Source organism: Thunnus thynnus, chromosome 10, assembly GCF_963924715.1.
Source record: "Thunnus thynnus chromosome 10, fThuThy2.1, whole genome shotgun sequence".
NCBI lineage: Eukaryota > Metazoa > Chordata > Actinopteri > Scombriformes > Scombridae > Thunnus > Thunnus thynnus.
Genome location: NC_089526.1, coordinates 34181372 through 34204787, shown reverse-complemented (window position 1 = coordinate 34204787; position 23416 = coordinate 34181372). Strand labels below are relative to the sequence as shown.

The 23416-nt window shown below is 38.7% G+C and overlaps 1 protein-coding gene across 3 annotated transcripts; it reads left to right on the top strand.

Moving 5' to 3' along the window:
- The first annotated feature begins 3185 nt into the window (after positions 1–3185).
- Positions 3186–16666, top strand: tcaim (T cell activation inhibitor, mitochondrial). 3 transcript variants are annotated; one of them, XM_067602557.1, is made up of 11 exons: positions 3186–3425; positions 5095–5195; positions 6712–6844; positions 7188–7284; positions 7359–7614; positions 8504–8626; positions 11472–11569; positions 12673–12764; positions 12853–13085; positions 13173–13304; positions 15033–16666. In XM_067602557.1, exons 2-11 carry the CDS (start codon positions 5161–5163, stop codon positions 15256–15258), a joined length of 1425 nt encoding a protein of 474 aa, XP_067458658.1. In that variant the 5' UTR covers positions 3186–3425; positions 5095–5160; the 3' UTR covers positions 15259–16666. The 3 variants fall into 3 exon arrangements, with proteins under 3 accessions (XP_067458658.1, XP_067458659.1, XP_067458657.1); XM_067602556.1 differs by having other exon boundaries at positions 3189–3425; positions 7134–7284; XM_067602558.1 differs by lacking the exon at positions 8504–8626 and having other exon boundaries at positions 7134–7284.
- Positions 16667–23416: the final 6750 nt, after the last annotated feature.

The following is a 23416-nucleotide window of genomic DNA, read 5'->3' as shown; positions in this document are numbered from 1 at the left end:
CCAGATGGTTGAACATAAAAATGAGCTATTATGAAAAGTATATAATATGAGGTTTTATGATTTTGCATTAGGTTTTTCTTTGGGGTTTCAGGGGTTTGTAGAGTCAAACAAAGGTTCTGCCTGTTTTTGTGCAAATTAATTAATTAATTTTATTTAACTCTAGTATGCATGCCTCTGATTTACTGTAACATTACACACTATTAGACAAACAAGCAGTTTATGTGAAAGAATTCCAGAGTAAAGTTTTTTACTTAACATACACGTAAAGACCTTTACCTTACATCACATAAGGTTTTATTTAATGCTGTCAAAGTGAACATACATTATATAACAAAACAAATGCATTTCTCATATACTCCTGGGGCAGTTGACATCAGTTAATGTTGAACACAGAGGCTGTGCATCTCTAAGATCAACTGCTTTTGAACTTATTCTTATACACCAAACTGAGTGACAGTTAATGCCAGTAAGTTTAAGGCTAAAATATTTTTGTCCCTGACTTCCATATGTTGGATTGTTGGACAAATGTGTAGTGCAAACCACCAGGAACCACTTCTGAGAGAAGGATGTTTGTGAATAGTGCAGTGTACTAATCATCCTCCTCTTTTTCTGAAAGTACACAAAAGTAAAGATATCAGTACAACAGATAATATTATACAACAAACAATGAATAATAAATAAACAGCTCAATACTATATGGCACTGTCTTGTATACATTTGTCCACACACTCACAACAATGTGATGTGACAGTTTGTCCACACACTCACAGCAATCTCAAACTTTTTCATGTTGAGGACCTCCAAAATAGATGCACAATAGACCACAGACCCGTGTTTGAGAGGATTTTGTCTGAAAAAAATCCCCTCTCAGAAGACACACTCCCTGGAAGTTAGTGTAATATAAGTGAAATTAATCTATTTCGTGCTTTCGCGGGAAACCCCTGCAGCCCTCTCAAGGACTCCTGGAGGTCTTTGGATCCCAGTTTGGAATAATTCTTCTACACAACTTGATAACCACATTATAAAGTGGATATAATTAGGGATGTCAAAAGAATCAATACATGGATACCATAGACATATAGATACCAAATCAAGACCGGCATTTAGAAAATGATACTAATACCAGTGTTTTTAGTTATCATTGGTATCAACACTCTATAACTCAGTGTTATTACTCTAATATACCCAGTGTGTGTTTGTTTAAATGCTGAAACACTTAAAGTTTCAGTCATAGCTACAGGATTGCAAACCAAAATGAGAGCATATAATCACACAACTGTATTTGTTGTTACAGCATCACATTTCTTACAGTCCCTCTGATTTGAAATGACTGTTTTTGGGCTGCTTTGCTTTCTACTAGAAGGTTACAGGCCAATATTCAATTTTAACTCTTATTCTAATGCAGGCTGTATGCTTAAATAATGAAGCACACGAAGTTTCTGTTCAATTGTTAATGTTTATAAAAACGTTTTTAAATAAAGGAGTGTGTCCTGAATGGGATTTCTGGTTTTGCCATGGTATCAAATTAAGCAATATTACACGCGAGGGTGTGCTTTACCATCATGACACGACACGACAGTGACAGTAAACCGCAAGTATCACTGCAGTGCCAACAATAAGGTAAAGCACACCCTGTCGTGTAATATTGCGATTATACAACATTCACCAATAAAATAAAATATATAAACAAAATGTATTCATATTGTGAGGCAGTACGCTCTAAAAATAGAGAAACTTTTGCTTGTGTTATCTCCATTTCCATGAAAATACATGGGGTATGACTAAACAATCACTCACGTCAGTAGAATCTGATGTAATAAAACCTAGTTAAATACTCTAGCAGGTAGGTCGACCCTTAGTAACAACCTAGCAACAGAGATGATTTCTAGTCCCTGCTGACTCAGCCAGCCAACTTCAGCTGATGCTTTCTGGAAATCGCGGCATTTCCCAAACTGAATAAATACCTCACACATAAACACAAAACTGCTTTGCTAGCTCAATCTCGTTGTAACTAAGATATCCGCTGAAACAAATTATTTTTCCATAGACAGATTTAGCTACTATGTCCGCAAACTTCACAGATGTTTCTAAGCTAGCAGCGCCGTAGCACCAGCTCAGCTGATGGATGATGCCCGAGTGGAAGCTGAGATATACTTTGCTGTGTATGGGGGTGCCAGGTAACGATGAAGAGTGAAGAAGGGTTCGGGTTTTGTGTGTGTGTGAGGGTGTGTGTGTTTAACTCATCCCAGAGTCTCAGAGTTCAATCCACTCGCCAAAGGGTCTGTTTTGTTTTCCCCACAACCCCTAATCAGTTCAGTTTAATCTCTTGTGCTTCTTTACTCTTTGCAGACGGCATACGAACCTCTGCTTCAAACTTCGCGCTCCGGCATCACACCGACAACAACTCCGAATAATAGTTATGCCACAAACTGAAGTTCAGAGGTTTAAACAAGCTTCTTAGAAACAGACAGACATGAGAGAAAGATTAAAAAAGAGTGAAACTAAAAGTGCAAATGCAACAACTGTTGCTGACAGCAAAACAAACACCACAGCCATAAGGTCATGTCTCACTTCGTTCTAAACCCAGACACCACAAACGTACAAAGAAGCGTACCAAGGAGGCATGACTTTTTTATCCCTCCCCGTGAGTTTTATTTTATTTTTTTCCCAAGCTTGAGCCCTGGTAGGCCCGTGCGTTAAAACGGCGATGATGCTGATTTCTCCTTGGAGGGCCAAATTCCTGTATGGCCCCTGGCCTCTGAACTGATTGGTTCGGAATATATTTTTGTACCTTTGTTATAATGTTATACTTTTTAAAATATTTCTTTTAGTTGGAATATGAGACCAAGAGTAAACCTGAAACTTTAAAAGAAAACTTCCTCATTTTGGCAAAAAACCAACAGTCTGAACCAAACAGTTCATCAAGTTGGAATGTGAAGTCATATCCTTCTGACTGTCCTGCATGACCGTTAACCACTGAATTAAATGCACAGGATTCTGTGACAATGACAAGCTCTTGAGCGAGACAGACTGCGTGTGTGTGTGTGTGTGTGTGTGTGTGTGTGTGTGTGTGTGTGTGTGTGTATGTGTGTGTGTGTAAAGCGCCCCCCTGCGTTGGACATGGATCCATTTTTGTGTTTGGCCAGATCTGCAACCTTTCTACCTATCTTCCAAATTTCATCTTTGTAAATTTGACGGTGTAGGCTGTGGAATCAGTTTTGTTAGTGTGGCGATATAGCAGTGATAATACTTTGAACTCTAAAAACTCCAGCTCTAACTATTGATCCTTCTCCTCACTGCTGGAGTACTGAGTCGTACTCCAGCCCAGGTGGTGGCGGACAAGTGTAGCTCATTTGCCAAAGAAGAGCCAGAGGAAGGAGGAAAACCAACACAGACGCAGCTAACCTGAAGCAGTGGTCCTTACGGTGAGGGCAGAGCCTCGCTGTTTGTTGTCACAGGCCACCTTAATAACTACCATCATTTGTGATTTATTGTAGCTGTGATAGCTAGACAGTAACAGCTCACAACCAAAAGGCATATAATGCTACTACTTAATATGCTAGCGAGAGAAGCTAACTGGAGCCATGTTTTCTTGCTGTCATTGAGTAGAAGTCACACAGCAAACAAAGCTGAAGTACTAGCTAACCTTACTGCAGGGAAGATATGTCTTCTTTTTGTTTGTTTAGTACATAAACTGTAGTTATTATTACATTACATAATTTGGTAGTTGTTTTGATGGTCTGGTGGTGTGTTGCTTTTAGTTGTCATACATGAAAGAGCTTACCATAGCTTACAAAGCAGCTTTACAGAGGTAGCTGCTTTATGCTGTAGTTTAGAATGTGTCAAAGAGCATTACTGATAAACTTTAACACTGATTTCCTGTTGCGGTGTCAGGGGCGTGTACCACGAAGCTTAGTGTTCGCCAGCTATCTTTAGGCATTATGAAGTTGGCTTACTTTTAAATCACCATGGTAATTTATGTTGAACAGTCAGAGGATCACATCACAATTTGTCAGCATCCGTCCACTGACCAGTCGGATCATTGGAAAAACAGAGTCATCATTCTTACAGGATCCTGACATGAACAAAAGTCCTGAGTTTACAATAAACTGACAGGTAAAAAAAGAGCAATATATATTCAGTAAAATCATTTTACATTTCCTGGCTTTCCATTTCCACTCTGGTTTTAAAACAGAGCTAACAAACGGAGTGATAGTTAATGGCACTAAACACATAATGATGAGTGAAGCTGTATTTCAATTGTGCAAAGTTTCTTTCGCTCCTAAAGGGCTTGCTGACAGTCTCTGTGATTTTACTCTCAGCACAGAATAACATGAGGTGACTTTGTGGTGATATTGGAAATAAAAACTAAATCCTTTGTTGTCTTTTATCAGAAAAATAATCCACACACTGTTAGCTCCCATCATTATAAATGCAACATTTGGGTCAAATAGACCTCATCAGGCACTGACCACCTTTCCTCTCCTCTGTTTTGGCAGCAGAAACAACAACGTCTGACATTACTGTAAATTTTATATAAGCATCACATACTCAGAATAGTTTGTTTATCATCTGACAAAAAAAGCAAAAAATACATATAGATAGGCCTGCTATATACTAAAGACTTGTATAATCACACACTTTTTTTAAGCTGTAGACTTAATATTTGGGAATTATTTCTCATGTGTCTACATTGTACGACTGTGCTGCCATCATAACCAAAATTTGCCCTAGGTATCACTGTTTCATTTCATATCATATTAAGTACTTCATTCATGGATCTGATGATATTGCCCATAATTAACATTCCCGCCTCTTTCACATGAACACACTCCTAGCTGGAAAACCCAGAGTTGACTGAGCTAGTTTCTAGCCAGCTTCCTGATACCTGGGACGGACAATGTTAGGTGAAGTGAAACCAGCCAACCCAAAGAGAGCCAGGCTAAACATAACTTGCTTCGTGGTACAGGCCTCTGGTTATAGTGACCCCTTTCCCAACCACCGGCCTGTTGGGAGGAATACTGCTGAAAGCTGTACTGTCCTGATGACAGATGCTGTGTGACAATTTGGTAAAATCATGTCTTTTGATATCAGAACTGTTGATGGTCTGGCTGCAGAGGTCATGATTTAAGGCTCATCTGTTGACAAACAGCATCAGCGATGTCTGTCAACTCCCTCCTGCGCTGCACCATCAGGTAACACTCATTTGGGATATATGACAGGACTGTGTGCATGGTATTATTGTAGCTGTATCAACTTAAGAACAGCTGAAGCTCACATGAATTCGGTCATCATCACCGTGGGTCTATTCCAGAGAGCATGTTTAACAAACTCTGAGCCTATCCCTGAACTCTTAGTTGATAAATCCTGAGATGGGAAACTGAGTTTTTGGTTCCAGAACAGATTATCAGAGTCCGTTCAATCAACTCTGACTATGTTCACTCATACTTAAGTGCATGCATTTTGAGTGAAAAAAGCTACAATTAAGCTTCTATGCTACAATTCATCATGACAACAGGTAAATAAAAGCCTCCATTTTAATCCAGTGGAGGTAGAAGCATTCATGTCTGTGGACTGTGCACTTACTGTATACCTTCAATAAACACAGCAGCAGTGACAGAGGCTGAGTTAGACTGGGGAAAAGTGTCAATAAGTTAACACAATAAAGTTTTATTCAGGGTCGTCCATTAAATTATCATTTACCAGACCTGAATTTCCTTAATGGATGATAAAGTGGTGGAATCTGACTGTGTATTAGGCTGTAGCCTACATTATATTTTAAATATATTTGTTCAGCTTTAGTCTGATGGACAAAACACAGGAGGCAGCAACTGAAGATGAAAAATATAGTTGAAGATAGAAAAAATATAGATCAAACAGGTAAGAGATATTTTACATAGAGACACAATTGTAAGCTCACAGTCTGATCCAGTAATTATGAGTTTGGTGATTTGCAGTTGAAAAAGCATTGAGGTGAAACCTGAGGGTACATTTTTAGAAGTTCATCAGCATTCACTGACTATATTTCAATAAATGTAAATTTAAACAAAATGCTGGTAAAATACATACAGACTACACGCAGCCTAAAAAAACTCACTTTCAAACTACATTTATTTGATAGGAATGTTCCATCAGTGTGATTACACCATGAGAAATATAAGATGATTATTCATTGATCATATGTGTCTAAAGTTTCATACAGAACCACATTATGTGCACATTAAACATTTCAATCCAGTTTTGGGTTGAGGTGAACATCCAGGTATATATATGACTGAACAACCTGTGTCCACTTCTTGGATATTCACTGGTGTGATTGTGGGATGTTTTGTCATGTGAAAATAAAATCTACCACCAACTCTTTGGTTTTGTTTGCACTGAGATGGAGGCAGTTCTGCTAGCACTACTGAACAGAGTCCTGTATCAGACTCCTGTATTCACCATCTTCTCTAATAATAAAATGTAGTTGAAGGAGTAGGAGTTCATGTATTGAGCAGTGCTGAAATGATTGACAGAAAATGAATGTACAACAATTTTAATAATGTATTGTACATTTGAAGTAATGTATCAGATATTTTTTAGAGTCAACAATACATTGAAAAACAAGCAATAGATTAATCAATTATCAAATAATCATTAGTTACAGCCCTAGTTAGTCACTCAACTCTGGACTATAAAAACCCCTTAACTTCCATATCTTTTTCTCTACAGACTGGAGCGGACACATGTGGCCACACATTTAGTACAGCAGAGAGCTCTGTCAGGTGCAGATGCTGTCAATGCACTCAGACCATTTTACTTTGCAGTCCATCCTGACTTTTTCGGTCAATATCCCAAGGAACGGGTAGGTCTCTCATTGTTTAGTAATTCATAAACACAACCAAATATTATGTTGTGAATCAAACAAATCTGAAGTAATTGAATTGAGACTGTTAACTTTGACTTATGGTCAGACTGACATAAGGTGTTGTAAGGTTGTGTTCAGACAGTAGCGCAGTGTGTCCTTGTGTGTGTAGCAACAGGCTCTCATCAACACAGAAGTGTAATGTTTTGCTGGAGGGCCATGCAAGGAATTTGTGGAAGAGGCAGCTTCACCACACCGTGTGTAGAACATTTGATGCTGTGTTTTGCAGGAAGTGAATGAAAATTCATTAAAGAGACTAAATGGCTATTTGGAAAACCTGCAGAAGCCCGGGTCAGGCTCAGTTCAGCCAATGAAGCTCACCTTTTATGTGAGGGACACAAAGGACAGCAGTGATGTACCCCCAGACCTCCTCACCTCAGGTAGTTTCTGATGATATTGCTCATAATATTCAGAAGGTCTGTTAAGGAATCTTAAACCTCCCATTGGTTTACAGGGTTCCGTTCAGTGAGTTTCACCCTGCACACAAACGATGTTTTGAGCACGGTGATGAATGTGTTGAAGTCCTGCAGCCTGCCCATGGAGCACATGAAGGGACTGAAAGCCAATGCAGAAGCATCTAAACATCCAGCTGAGGCAGGCGTTCCTTTCTACAGACCCATCAAATGGGATAAGAGTTACTACACCTTCACTGGCTTCAGAGACCCTGAGCAGGAGCTGCAGCAGGCCAAGAGAGTAGAGCCTACACTCAAGTTAGTAACAGTGCAGTGTTTTCCCTAGGTTGACTACTTTGGCCTGGTGGGTGGGTGAACTGCGGTGTTTATTAACTGACACACTGTAACCCGTACTGTATTTACTGCCAGATCGATAACTTACTGTTAACCTTTTCCTCTGGTCAACTTGCATTCACTGTCACTTTTCTGCCGCTTGCTCTCTCATTTAACCACTCACTCGCTTATGCACTGCCCTATTCCTGAAAAGGAGCTACACTACCAGGAATTTTCCAGGCATCGACACAGACATAGACTCATGTTTCAAAACATTGCTGCTCAGAGGCTCCCAAACACTATTGATTTCTGAGTGAATAGGTATTAAGTGTTATTTTTGGCATTTAAAAAAATTTTTTTGGCCTGGTGGCCCACCAGGCCTGTACAGTTACAGGAGAAACACTGCACTGGACCTCAGCTCTGTATCACAACACAATTACAACTCAGTTACAACTGAACATCGGTACTTTTTGGTACAGACGGAAATATCATACATTGTAAGAAACAGTTCAGCACATAACTACCCTCTAGAACCACAAACTGTTGTTTTTACTTTTAGTTTGGTGTACAGATTAAACAAACAAGTCAAAACATGTTCACTAGTGAGATTTAGAGATGTTGGTAGGTGTATTTTTTTTAACATTTATTGATAATGAGAAGTAAAGTAACCAGATCTAGTAAGCAGTAAGGCCTAGTATGCCATTAGTGAATGGTAAATCCCTGAGTGCCCACCAAATTTCACACATTCATTTGAATCAAATGAACTTTGGCATAAGAGGGATAGATCATTGACAAACTCTAAAGAGGAGTAGGAAATATGAAGTACATTTTCAAGTTATTTCATGTCTGAGTTGTTTTATTTTGTCTTTGTCAGTTTGTGGCTAAGAAACAACGAGCCTGAGGCAACGAAGAAGCATAGTGCTAGTCTCCCTCGGAGAGAAGAGTTACACAGACTGAAGAAGGAACTAGGCCTCAAATTTCACCTGGCTGACATCAGGTACACTCACCACTACTGCGTCCCTCCAACACTTATGGCAGAAAGACACAGAAAGCACTTTGAAATGCTGCTCTCACTGTTATTGCTGTTTCTGCTATTACAATGATACAGATCAGTAAAGGAGTTGCACCTGATCAGAGAGTTGTAAAGTAATAAGCTCCAAGTTACATTGTTTACAAGAAACATATGAGAGGTGTAATTGGTTAAATTGTGCACGATTTCCCAGGTCGTAGTTCATTTGTTTGACATTTGCCCTCTGCACTACCTGTGCATGAAGACCTAGTTGGCGCTTTCTCTGTGTTTCCACCTTCAGTACATAACACACACCTGCTACCTGAGTCTAGTCACCTGTCTGACGGCATCTGATCAGCCTTGCTCCCTGCAAAATAATCACAACTTCTCATTTCCAACATCCTGGCTCTTTAGTTTAGAGAGTGAGCAGTCAGAAGTCATTGAGGATTTGAATATCAGAATAATAAATTTAATATCAGTTCTTATGAGCAGTGAGACTGATTATGGAAGTTTTTATTGGACTTCAGTAGTTGTAAACCACAGAAGACAATCCACAAATGTGTACCATGATCCACAAATATTTCACTATCCACAAACATGTATTTTTTTATTTGTGTTGTGTAAAGTCACATCCTCAAAAATACAGAGCGATTTGCAAATATGCATAACTTACTCTGTAAACACATATTTTAATTTGAGATAAAAATGATAAAGGTTTTACAAATGTAAATAGTTTCACCACAAAAATACATTTTAAGTGATATTTACGCATTTGTGGATGCATTTGTACATGTGCATTTGTGGATCACTTCCTGTCAGTATGTGGGCCACATGACATTTGTGACTTCCCTCCTGTTTGCTTGCGGATTTTTGTCCAATTGGTATTGCAGCAGGTCAGTCTATGGGACAAATGTTTGAAAGCTAATACCTCAAAAACTAAAAGTGCAAAATTATTCATACTTCATGTAGAGGTGTCCCTTGTGTAAATGCTCAACATATCAAAACACAGTGCTAATAGTGCCACCATGTGGTCAGTTATTAGGTGTTTTATGTTTTGGACCCCCAACAAATCTTATTAGCTTGTTTTTGGATGTTGGTTACCATTTGTCTGTAATTGGTTACCAAACTTTTGAAGGCCTGATGCACTGCAGGCTATAACTCGTCAATACTGAATTGGATTGCAACCAAATTTGTGAATGTTGTACATACAGCCACATTGCACGAGTGTGTGACATTTGATACAGTTCTATCCATAGGGGGCACTACTAGTAGAAACTTGCAGCAGCAGCAGTAGCAGCAGTTGGCAGCAGCAGCAGCAGCAGCTAACAGCCTGTTGCTTTCACATGCATCTTCTTCACAAAACGCAAATATTCTAGTTACTACTTAAGTTACACTGTATACATTTATTTATGTTTATTATTTTACACTTTCCTGTCAGAGTTGTTAAAGAAAGATTTGTAAAAGTATATGAAAATCATAGTAGTTATGTGTTCTATAAAGCCCACTCAGGAATACTGCATTTCAATTAACTTATAACATACTGTGATATAAAATGATTAAAGCACTAATGCACTTTTTGTTCACTCTTTGGTATTAACATATGTTATGTTATATCTAACATATACACACTATTAATAAACATATTAAATTGCAACTTGAATACTATCCTACTGCATATTGAATTACTTTTTATAAGTGCAAATACAATAAATTCAAAGTGTACTACTATTGTATTTATTAACATTATACTTAGTAAAATAAATAGTTGTATTACACACACTGGTATTGGATGTCAAGAGTATTTAAAGAAAGATTTATAAAAGTATACTAAGTACATTTTCACATGTATTCCATAAAGCCCACTTCAGAATACTGCATTCCAGTGTACGTATAGCATACTTTTATGTAAAATGATTAAAGTGTGCTTAAAGGTGTTGCAATTGTTGTACACTTTTTAATGAATACATTGTAGTACAACTATAAAGGTACTGCATATTAATGTACTTAGAGTATTTAAAACAACTTGGTTAAAGTACACTATGACAGTACAGCAAAACAGAAATTTGATACAAAAAGTAATAGTGTGCGTTAAATGTACTCAGTGCTGTTCTTTTAAATTTTAAGTACACTTAAGTGTATTTTATTTTAACTCGGGAATTAGGTCAACTCTGGTCAAAGCAGCAGGCAGGTGGGTGTGTGTGCAATACAAGCACAAAAAAAATTATATTTATTTTTTATTGCTGAAGCCAGGCTGCTGTCCTTGTTTTCTCCTGTTGTATGGATGCGGACGCTAGGTAGACTATTATTTTAGCCTTTTTCCAGTGCGAATGTAGTTGTAGTTGTAGTGTGAGGGAATGTCTCCACCTGCAGGTGTAGCTAGTGACTGCACCTCACATTTGTGGATTGTTTCTACAGATCAGCTTTGGTACGAATTGGACAAAAATCCAATTCAAACAAACAGGACAGAAGTCACAAATGTCAGATTTCCCACAGACTGACAGGAAGCTATCCACAATTGTGCAAAACCAGTTTCAAATGCACAAATGGATCCACAAATGCATAAATGTTTACAGAGTAAGTTACAAGTATTTGCATATGGCTCAGTATTTTTGTAGATATGACTTTACACAACACAAATAAAAAATACATGTTGGTGGATAGTTAAATATTTGTGGATCATGGTATACATTTGTGGATTGTCTTCTGTGGGTTACAACTATTAAAGTCCAATAAAAACTTCCATAACTGATGAGAATGAATTGAATGTTGTGCATGAAGCAATACAAATTTCAGTATGTGTTAACATGATGATGACATCAGTTGTGTTGTGCAGGTGGCAGCGCAGCTGGGGAGTGGCCCACAGGTGCTGTCAGCTTCAGAGTCTGAGCCGGCTGTCTCAGCAGAACCCTGAGGCCCTGAACAACCTACAAGGTAAAGAGTCTCACTGAGGACAGCTGATAAGCCAAATCTCTGCAGTCAGTCTTTCTATCTGGACAAGATCATAGCATGTGATTAAAGCAGTGGTTCTCCAGGTCCTGCATATTTTCCATCTCTACACCTTATCAGGTGTTAGGTGTTCAGCCAATCAAGAGCTAAATAAAATGGTAAATGGACTGTACTTTTATAGCGCCTTTCTAGTCTTCCGACCACTCAAAGCGCTTTTACACTACAAATCACATTCACTCATTCACACACATTCATACACTGAATGGGTACAGGGGCTACCATGCAAGGCCCCAACCTGCCCATCAGAGGAAACTAACCATTCACACACATTCATACACTGATGGCACAGCCATCAGGAGCGATTTGGGGTTAAGTATCTTGCCCAAGGACACATTGACATCAAACCGCCGATCTAGTGATTAGTGGACGACTCGCTCTACCTCCTGAGCCACAGCCACCCCAAATAAATAACACATCAGTCTGTAAAGGTATGGTCACATGGGATTAATATTCATCACATCTCTCCTTAATTTGAAGATCATACAACTGAAGAATTCAAGGATGCATGTTTTGTTTCGGTGTGATCTCCTGGGATGCTTCTTATTTGTCAAAAGTGACTCCTTGTTTTCCTTCACACAGTCCCCTCCATTGAAGACACAGCATGGCAGGATCAGATCAGAGTGGATACATTTAAAGGAACTAAAATTGTGTTTCTTCTATCACATGCATTCCTATATATTATCTCTAAATAAGAATGCATGTCCAATTCTGTTGAAATTTGTGCTGCACACAAAAACTGCTTTCTCTTGGTTACTTGTAATGAAGTCCATGTTTGACTAGGCTTATGTAACCAGACCAGAAAGAAGACTTTCTGATTCAAACTTTTACTCTCTAATACCTGCTAGGTGATGTCAATTGAGTAGTTTTCCTAGATCTAATTTTTTTTTTTAATTTTAAGTCCCATGGACGACTTTCTTGTACTGCTTTCACTTATTGAGTGCTTCTACCCAAGACCAGTAGACAGACTTATGTAGATGTGTAAAATTGATGAACTTCCTTTTTAACCTGCTCCTCTACCTTCCCTCCAGGACACATTGTTGTGTTTAGTGACCAGTCAGGGATGAACGCTTCAGGACACGTCATGCTGGGAACCATGGATGTTCATCATCAGTGGACCAAAGTAATGCAGCTGCAGTTCTCCTGCTGTCACATGTTCTCTGCATGTTTCCTCTTTGTTTCCTGACCTCCTCTGCCTGTGTGTCTCCCAGCTGTTTGAGCAGCTTCCCAGCTATCGTAGCCTGCAGCAGCAGACAGAGTGGCTGAAGGAGAGGATCAGCCTCCTCCTTGGTGGGACTCAGGTAGTCCACGTGGAGAGGCTGGGACCAGTCCAGCCCATCGCTGAACATTACAGCACCCTCAACACCTTCCACAAGAGTCTGTTGTCCCGACGGCTTCGTCTGCACCCCAGGAGCCTGCAGGGGCTCACCATGATGTTGGAGAAGTACGCTGTCACACACCATCAACACCTAAAACACATGACTCTTTGCTGTTTCAGTAACGAAGACATGATTTGTCGTTTGTGTCACAGTGACCGCTCTTCCCCCAGTCTTCATGAGATGGGCCACTTCATTATCCCCACCAACTGTGACCCTCCCAAGCTGCAGGCCTTCCTCCAGAGCCATGCCCCCAAAGCCAGACAACGCACCCACCGCAAAAACCAGTGAGTCACACAAACCACTTTATTTATGGTATAAAGCTTGAGAGCTCTCCTGAGATTTCGTCTGCAAATCAGGTGATCTCGTATGAGACACGGTTTGTCATGGCTCTGATCAGTCTATTTACCCATATCAGAAGCGTGACAAGTGACATCACACCCTTTTTCAGGGAATGTGGAGAAATTCCATCGATTCGAAGTATAATGTGACCATGCCTTATTTGATTCTAAGATGCAGCCCAATGCTGACATGGATGATTCTGCATCGATTCACAAATGTCAAAAATTGATTTTCTAAGTGTTTGTGAATAACGTGATGTTGACGGAACGAAAAGGCAAAACAGTCTACAGCGCACACACTCTAGAGTTCATTTTCACAAAAGGGAGCAGTTGCAAACATTTTTGATTGAATAAGTATATAATTACCTTTGTTAGACAAACGTGAAGTATATTGTGAACTTTCAACGCCATCACTCAGAGACTAACATTAGCGGAGCGGAGCAGTGAACTCCAGCAGTAACAAATGAGACTGGCTGACCAACACACACTGCAGCACAAACAACTTAAAGTTCAGTTTGTTTGTTTCTCAGTTTGTTTCACCTCAAAAACCCTGCACCCACTCAGAGCGTTGGACAGCTATTCCTGGACAGCTATGCCTATCCAACACACAGCAGAGAAGCTGCTCTCCACTGCTAGAGACATGACGTTAATAACACCATAGTGGAGCTCTCTGCCTCCCCCTCAGTTTTTTATACTCATATAGGCAGGATATTGTAGAGAGATGCTTTCACATTAATAAATCAATTAATTCATGCAGTTAACATTTTTAATAAAAAGGCTGTGGACCATTTATCTTATCTGCCAGTTATGTTTCAATTTGTATTTCAGTGGATTAAGGACACCAGTGAATGGTTACTGGAGCAAGAGACTGAAAATAGCCTACCCCCCCCATCCCTTTTCTAGAATCGATTCTGAATTGAATTGAACACAAAAGAATCGGAATTGAATCAAATTGTGAGATTCTCAAAGATTCCCACCCTGATACAATCTTGACTTATGTCCATAATCCTTCAGAATAAAAGCCTCATTCCTGTTAGCATTAATCTAGGGAGCAGAGTGTTCTGTGCTGCCACTGGTAGTTGGAGGATGTAGAAGACAACAGTTTTATTCAGTTGTATCTCTGTAATATATCAGCTGGTCACAGCAAACTGCTGCTGAGCATCATGTGAGAAAGTGAGTGAGAAGAGATCCTGCACCATCTTTGATTTCACATGGTTCCACTATGGGTTTGACCTTTCTTGAGCTGAGTAAATTTATTTTTATTTTTAATTTGCACTGCTGAGGTCTTTTCCCCCACCTTAAATGTTGATAAGAATATTGCTAATCATGAGGTGAGTTTGGAACTTTCTTCCCATTACAAATTCTAAGAGCCACTGAGTTCCAGAAGATTATTATCCAGTACCATCATACTACATACATATCACGGTATTTGGTATTTGGTTAGTATTCAGTGCTTTCAGTTGGTTTCACAATCAAATGCCACATTACCAGACTTTCAAACCATGTCAATATTTTGTGATGGAACACAAAAGAAAAGGAGTGCAAAAGAGGCCATTGTATTGAAATGCTGTCTGACGAACATTGCTCAGATTGTCCTGTTGTCTGTATTATATTTGTCCCATAGTAAACCACAGCTCATATTTGTTATTGTCTCATACTTCTTTGTGTGTCCAGGCTGGAGGCTGAGGAGGAGGCTGTGATCAAGCTGTGTCTCCACAGTCTGTCTCTGAGGAGTCTGTCCAAGGAGCCCAGTGTCAGCTCCAGCCAGATGATCCTGTGCTGTAAAAGGCTGGTTGAACAGCGCTCGCCCCTCATGCAGGGCCTCCACATCTGTGTTTCTCACTTCTACTCAGTCATGCAGGATGGGGACCTGTGTGTCCCCTGGGACTGGAAGAGCTGAGCCCAAGTGTTGGAAATAAGTATTTTTAGCACGTCTGGGCAGCATATAGATATGTTTAACAGGATCATTTGTTAGATATCAGGAAAGAAGCCAAAGAAGAGGAAAAACTGGATGCACATCAGAGATCAGTGGTTCCCAACCTGGGGTTCAGGCAAGATGGTAGGCAAAATGACTCACAAGAAAGAGAAAAAGAATATCTTCTGAAATATTGGAGACTTTGACCTCTTCAGGAATTAAATATGAAAGTCTGAGAACCAAATAGTGTTTGGTTGAACTGCACATATGGAACCTGTGGTAAGGGATGTGGGTAGACATTGCTTGGCTGTGAAGGGCCCAAAAAGCCAAAAAGGTTGGGAACCAGTGGCAGAAGTGCAATATGACTGAAGCTTTTTGATTTGACATGTGCGTGGTTTGAGAAAGTCAGTATTATTTATTGCTGTGAGGAGAGCACTAAGAAAGAATTGAAAGATGGTTCTGATGATGGTTCTGTTAAAGGCACAATCTGTGAGCTAAATGTAAACTAAAACCAGTTCAATTCAATACAGAGCTGATTGACAGACTAACAGTCGAAAGGGCTCAGTATGCTTTAAATGAAGTAGTTAGTCTGCCCACATCTAAAGATATAACTTAAATATGGTCTGAATGGCCACACTAAACGGCAGGGTGAAAAGCCTGCCCACAGCACAGTGTTAATCTCACCTCAAAGACATTCATGTTGCGGCACTCGTGTTCACATGAAAAGTGATAGAAGAAGTTGTGTTAAGAATGAAAAAAGAGAGCTTGAGAGAGAAGTTCAAACCCAGCCTACTTTCTTTCCTAAACACACCTGACCAATCACTGCAAAGAGTGAGTATGGTTGTCTGTTTCAGAGTTACAAAAATTGTCATTTCTGAACAGAACAGTGTGACAATCCTACAAGCACTTAATTTGAAGCATACTGATGCCCTTAAGTTCCCTGTCTTGCTACTGTAGTGGTATAAAATGCAGATTTTTCATGCAGAAGTCAAACTCTAGTATGTGTATATTTATAGTATATATACAAATATAACTGTAGCTGATGTGGTCAGAAACTGACTGAGAAAAGACTTATTACTTCACCAGACAATTCACAAACATTAACAAAGACTCTCCTACAGTGTTCTACTACAAGTTGGATTCAGTCCCTGATACCTTTGTGTCATATTACTTTTTTCATATGGACTAACCAGGACTGTGTGATCCAGAATGTGGACTAAGATATGTGTTGAGTTGCTTCACTGGATGGCTGTTTGATACACAACAGTATTTAACATGTGAGATACTGTAATAAAGTGTGGACACATCCACTTACTGTTTGAACTATTTTTGTAAAGGTACCATGGCTGTGTAACAGATGATTCTTATCAAATAAAACTAATTTCAGACTGGACTGTGTGTGTGTGGTTAATTAAATACATTCCCTGATTCTGACACACTCCCCAGACTTTCCTCTGGTTCACTATGAACATTTGATCCACAGATTTTCAAAATATTGACTGTGACCTAGGAGGACATTTGGATTTGGGGTGTAAGTGGGCACCCTTCGGTCCCAAATTTCTTTGACAGTATTGAATGTCATCTAAGAATGCAGCAAGATAGTCCTTGTTATGGTTATTAACAGTAAATTTGGCAAAGGGACCATAATGACAAATGAAACTCTGCCTTCTTGGAAATTTGTAGGGAGCCTAAGTGTCAGTGCACTGAGATAAACTAAGGCTAAAAATGTCTGAGTATCTGGATAGTTCACTGGCTTCTGAACTGTGAGCTACATTGAGATGCTTCCAAAATACTGATGACTTCAACTCAGGGCACGTGCATCTGAATTTCCACTAGAGCCCTGACCTGGGCCTCGTTCTTCACACATAACCAAATTACCAGATTTGAATATCGATCTGACGTGTGTGGATCTTTTGGATGGAATCATCAGTCTTCATCAAATGTGCAAGCTCAGTGTGTTATCACTTCATTCCTTACCTACATAATTGTGTTTTAATAAGATTAGAAGAAAAAAAAAAAATATTTAACAGAAAAAATGTATTGATTTTGCAATTATTGTTATTTTCTACATATTTCCCCACTGCAGTGGTGTTGGGCAGCATATGTATCATGTATAAACCTAGATTGAAACACTATTACTTTTAGTTCAATTTCCTTGATTATTTAAAATTGAGCTTCTTTAATCTGATTTTCGCAGTAATGTTTAATCCACTTTAAATTGTTAATCGTGCAGTCTCAGTAAAAATGTGCTGCTTGTAGCAGGCCAGTCATTAGTACAATCATATGAGAAGTGATGATTCTCTGCTCATGTTGCTGTTATTCCTAAATACCAGAGGCCTTTTACTACTATAAAGATAATTAATCCAAGGATAATGTAAGGATTAGTTATGCTGCACTTGAAGATGTGAGCCCTGATCACTGAACTTGAACACTCTTCCTGGATATTCACATTCCCATCCACACACCAAACCCCAGAAAAATAAGATTTATTGTTGGCTGGACCACAACAGCAGGGCCAGCCCTGCACAAATGTCTGTCTGTCACTGACTCACTGACTGACTGGGTGATGAAGTTACGCCATTGGTTGGCCGAAGGCAGCTGAAGCCCACTTTGGCCGAAGGCTGCCAAAGGTAAGTATCCCTTGCATTTTGCACCAACCGACAGCAAGCAGTAATGGCAGAGATTAAGCTGTTGTTATTTTTGCTGAAAGACTGTTAATATTTCACTTTATTAAGTTTTAATATTTTTCAGGCAAGAATAGGCTGTGGCTCAGGAGGTAGAGCGGGTCGTCCACAAATCAGAAGATCGGCAGTTTGATTCCCGGCTCCACAGTAGTGTGACATTTACATGAGAAGAGAGGATCTGTGTGTCATTTTACTGTAGATTGCTGCACGTTACATGTGTCTAGTATCTTTTAAAAATAAAGCACTTCCATGTTTATGGTAAATAAAATAAAAGCGATATAACAACATGAAACACACTGTATTGGGGTCATTTACACTTAGCATTAATGATTAAAATTAGTTACTGCATTAAAACTATTTTTGGGTTGTGGTAAGTGAAATAATATATAAAACATTTTTTAAAAAAGCCCAAATCTCAACTCAATCCTTCTTACAACAGCACCACATAGTCTACATCCAAAATGTGGTGCAATGTATTTTAAATATTTTTTTTGTTTTTATGTGTACAGCACCTTGTGTTACAACTACTGTATGAGAAGTGCTATACAAATAAGGAGACTTGAACTTACATAAAACCAAACATTTTAAAAAATGCTGCGATGTTCATGTCTGATGGTAACCAGGAGATGTACAAATTAAAAGCCCTCTAGCATTTCAGACACAGTCCAGCCATATACTAGGTTTTTTTGATAAATGGTAGTCCTGAAGATTTTTTTTTAGCCCCGAATAATTCCCCAACAAAGCAGTTTGTCACTAAAGAAGACGGCAGTGTTTTAATTCTGTATCTTCAGTGAAGGGAATGGAGGCAAGACCAGTTGGAGAGGGTTTACAGGAAAATACGTGGCAATACTCGAGTTTTATTAGCCGTTTCTGTCAATTCTACAGTTGATGAGGTTACTATGCCAAACACTAGCTCACACGGTCAGTGTGATGAAAAAATTGATATGCAAAGATTTTTTACCAGTAAAGGGGTTGATGCTGAAGCAGTGGCACAAACATCCTCTAATGCTGAGCCAGGAAAACAAGATGTGTAAATTTCTGTATGAGTTCCATGTTATATGAACATGATATGAGCAGAGCAAAAGTTACATACAAATAACATACTTTGCATTGCACTGTAGCCTGCTAAAATGGTAGCAATGATAGCTTATTTGTGCCTCCCCTTGGCTGGTGACACCAAACTAGCCATGTCTCGTGACTGCGGTTACTTGAGCTGCCAAGTGCAAAACTATGGTAAAGTGAGCTGCCGTCTGAATTTCATTGAAAGTAATGTTACACTCTGAGCGAGGCAAAGGTCCTGAGGGGTGCATATAAGTGTTTTCTTTCATGTTCTTTCTGTGTTCTTTTATGAACATAATGCTGACACTGGTTTGCATTGTACTTTTTCCTCATGTTTGATCTGTTGTAAGTTTTATTTTTCCAATAGATATCAGATATATCCTAAAGATTGCTGTTCCTGATGCCCTCATTCAGGGCACCCGGCTTTTGTAGGTGTTTTTAATTCTATGTGTAAAGAAAGGGTCAAACGTATATTCCATGGCAGACAGTCCCGGTGTTATGGGTGGACCCTGGGGGGCCAGGCCTTTTAGTGTGGCACAATGACAATTGAAGATAACATTATAAAATAAGAAGATAGACTACAGCTGTACTGCCAACTTTTGGGCTACGTTTTGTTTCCCACATTAAAAGAAAACGTAAATGGTTGGCATAGATAATAAATACACTGATTGACTGATTAAAGTACAATTGACCACAACGCCTTCTGCTGAAAGTTGCTGGTTAACAGTTAATCGTGTTGCTACTAATTTAGCTGAGCTGATAACATTAGTCAGTTTAAAAAGGGAGAGAGGTGTCAGATTAAACTTGGAAATAAACACTGAATCTAAAGCCCCTTCACGCATGCAATCGATCCCTGAAATGTTAAGGAACATTTCCTGCATAGGGTCATGTGGAAAAAATGCTGGCACAGCTGTGTTGTGAATGAAATCAGTAACATTGCGGGGACAAGCACGTAAATGGTAACGTCCATCTGACGAAAGACACTTTCACTTGGAGTGAGCGAACCAATCATAAGACATGACGTGTGGGTGACGTACAGCGAGTTGGGCAGTGCTTGGTTTTTATGTCTTATTTATTTTATTGGGACCATGTATAGTTTTAAACATAAATGTTACCATTTGATGTACTGTACACGAGTTAGCTTATAGCTAATTTTCATCTGCAGTCCCTTCGGCAGGTCACAATTAAAACTTATAACAGCACAATAACAAACAGTACAAAGCAAAAAACACAGGACACATAATACAAAATACAAAACTACACACAATAACACATCACATACACCCACAATGTCAACCAGAAATTAATAATGTAAGCTTGTCAAAAGATAATTTGCGTTCATGAGAAGACCATGAGTCTGTCTAAAACTTGCTAAGTTGTACTTTATGTTTTTAACTGTTTTTTAAACATGTTTCTTAAAGTTCAAATTTGGATTCAGTGTCACACCAAGATATTTAAAATCAGTGACTATGTCAATCCTCTCACCTTTGATGAGAATATCAGCGTTAGGTTATACCATGATTTTAGAGAAAAGTACCTTTTGTCTTGTTTACATTTACATTCAGACAGCCAATGTGTGAGCCAATGTGTGATCTTTTCCAATACAATTTTTAGCTTAGAAGCTGCTAACTCAGCTGTTTTTGCATTTGTGTACACAACAGTGTCATCTGCATACATTTGCCTTTTTACATCATGACACTGTTGAGGAAGATCATTAATATATAGGCTAAATAATAGAGGACCTAACACTGACCCTAGTGGAACACACATTGTGCACTTCATGTTACTGGACAGTGTGTCCCAAACTTTAACACATTGTATCCTATTAGATAAAAGCAGAGTTTTGATATTAAAACATTATGATTGACTGTGCCGAATGATTTACGCAGATCTAAAAATAAAGCACCAACTACTCCTCCTTTATCAAGTCTTGATTTAATTTGCTCTATTAAGTGCAAGGTAGCAGTTCCAGTGGAATGATTTGCTTTAAGGCCAAATTGCATACAATGTAGACCAAAATTGCTTGTATTAAGAAATGTTGTCAGTTGTTTAATGAGAACTTTCTCAGCAACCTTTGAGAGTACTGGCAGTATACTTATTGGTCTGTAGCTACTGGCTTCAAGGCGGTCTCCAGATTTAAAAATAGGTGTGACAATGGCACATTTACAGTCATCAGGAAAGGAGCTGTGTTTAAAAGAGAAGTTAAATACATGAGGAATGGGAGGAGTTAAAATATTTTTGTGTGATTTAACAAACATGGTGTCAAATTGGAAAGCATCTTGACTTTTGGAACTTTTTAAGGAGCTGATCAGCTTGAAAACCTGGTGTGTAGCATCTATAGGAACAATATCCTGTTTCCTTTTCGTAAATTTATTTCTTATCTCATATGCAGACTCAAGAAAAAAAATATTAAAGACAGAAGAAACAGCAGGATGATCTTCAATTAACTTTCCCTGTACTTTGACTTTAAAATCTCCTAAAAATGTTGGCTCCCTCCTTGTGAGATTATCAATGTTTTTCTAGATCAATTTACTGTTGCCTTTTGCCTCATTCAAAATATTGAGATAAAAACGAGATTTATCTTCTCTTAGCTCTTGGATAACTTTGTTCCTTAAACCTTTATAAATCAGCATGTCAGTGTCCCTTTTAGTTTTAATTGCCTTCCTTGGTGCTGCATCTCTAGATTTTTGTTTTTATTTTTAGATTTTATCTGTATCCTCACATTAAATCCTTCCCTCACAAGGTTGATTCTGTGAGTAAAGATCACAGCCATAGTCCACATTATCAGAGAACAGTACATCATCCCAGTTCAAGCTGTTAATTTCACTGACAGATTCTTCTTGCTTAGCTCTGGGTATGCATTGAAGGACCATTGTCTTGGTTGCCGTGGTCTTAAATCTATTTTTAGTCAGTTTTCTTGCACATAGGGTTAGGTCATGATCTGATAAGCCAGTGATTAAATTATAACTTTTAGTTATTCTTTCTGGTTTGTTAGTAAATATCAGATCAATTTGTGCACAGGAGCACTTTAGACTTTTGGAATTTCTCTATGATCATTTTTAGTTTTTTGGCCTGTCTGTTTTTAACACAGCAACCACGTCACAAACCTTCTCATATTACGACTAAACAGTGCACAAAAATATATTTCTGAAAACATTTGAGGTAAGAAATAGGCAGTGCAGTAACATAATCTTGATTCATATTTGATAAGGACTGCCAAGTTTGACAGTTTGGTCTGAGTTTTTTGAGTTTCGCCTTCTTCTTCTGTTGACTTTTATGGCAGTTGGTGTCCATAAGTGTTGCATTACTGCCATCTGCTGGACTGTTCCTTGCCAATCTATTCCAGCATTGCCATGTTATGTGTGAAAAGGCGCAAGACAGAAATGTTCCTGAATATAGCTGCATGTGTGAATAGTGAAAGTCACCTGGGTGCCTGAAAAGTTATCCTAGCAATTCCTGGGAACTTTGTGAAAGAGGCTTAAATGATTTAGACGTGTCACACACACACCAGTCAGTGTCAAGTGTCAGTGATTGTGGTCATGTCTGTGATTGTGGTTAAGTTTAATCAGTCACTGAGTAGTTTTCTAGCCGTTTTCAACGCTCATCAGTGAAATTGCCATTGTATTATGGCTTTTGAGGATTTTCCTACATTTGAGTGGCTGGAATAGTCATGTGCAGATTATATGGTAACTCAAATCCAAACCCTTCCTTCCTTCTCCAATTTTCACATTTTTATGCAAAGTGTAGCCCTCAAACGCAAGGAAAAAAAAAAAGAATCTAGGCTTGGCATCTGGGCATTAGATGCCTTCATAATGCACTTACAATGTAAGATGACTGGCCTCATCACTCACATTTTTATTTTGAACAGGAGGACTGATTACAGTGAGGAAAACCTGTTTTCCTCACTGTAATCATCTTTTGTTTTAAGATACACTTGAAAAATTGTGAACCTATCCTTTAAAGCAAAATAGAAACAGGAAAAAACTGAAAGCTTTAAGCATCACAAATCTTTCCGGACTCTTACATTAACTTTTTTTGTCTTCATGATGTGTTTTTTGTCATGAAAGGGATTAACCAACTGTTTAACCTTGATTATACCCACAGTCTGCATTCAACTCACTGTCTTCTAAAAACAGCACCACAATTGAGGTTCATTATATTAAAGATGGTCAGTATTTACCCCCTGTACTTCACTTAGATATTAAGATTTTTACAACTGAGCAAAATCAAAATGTCCTCATTACATCCACTGTGAATTCCATTCACTATAAACAGTACACTGTAGCCAAACACTATAGCTACATAACTTGTACAGTAGTTAATATAAGTGATGAATGCAGCTTCCAAAGCCTCCCTTGCAAAAAATAAAATGCAGGTATTCAAAAGAGTCACACATGTCA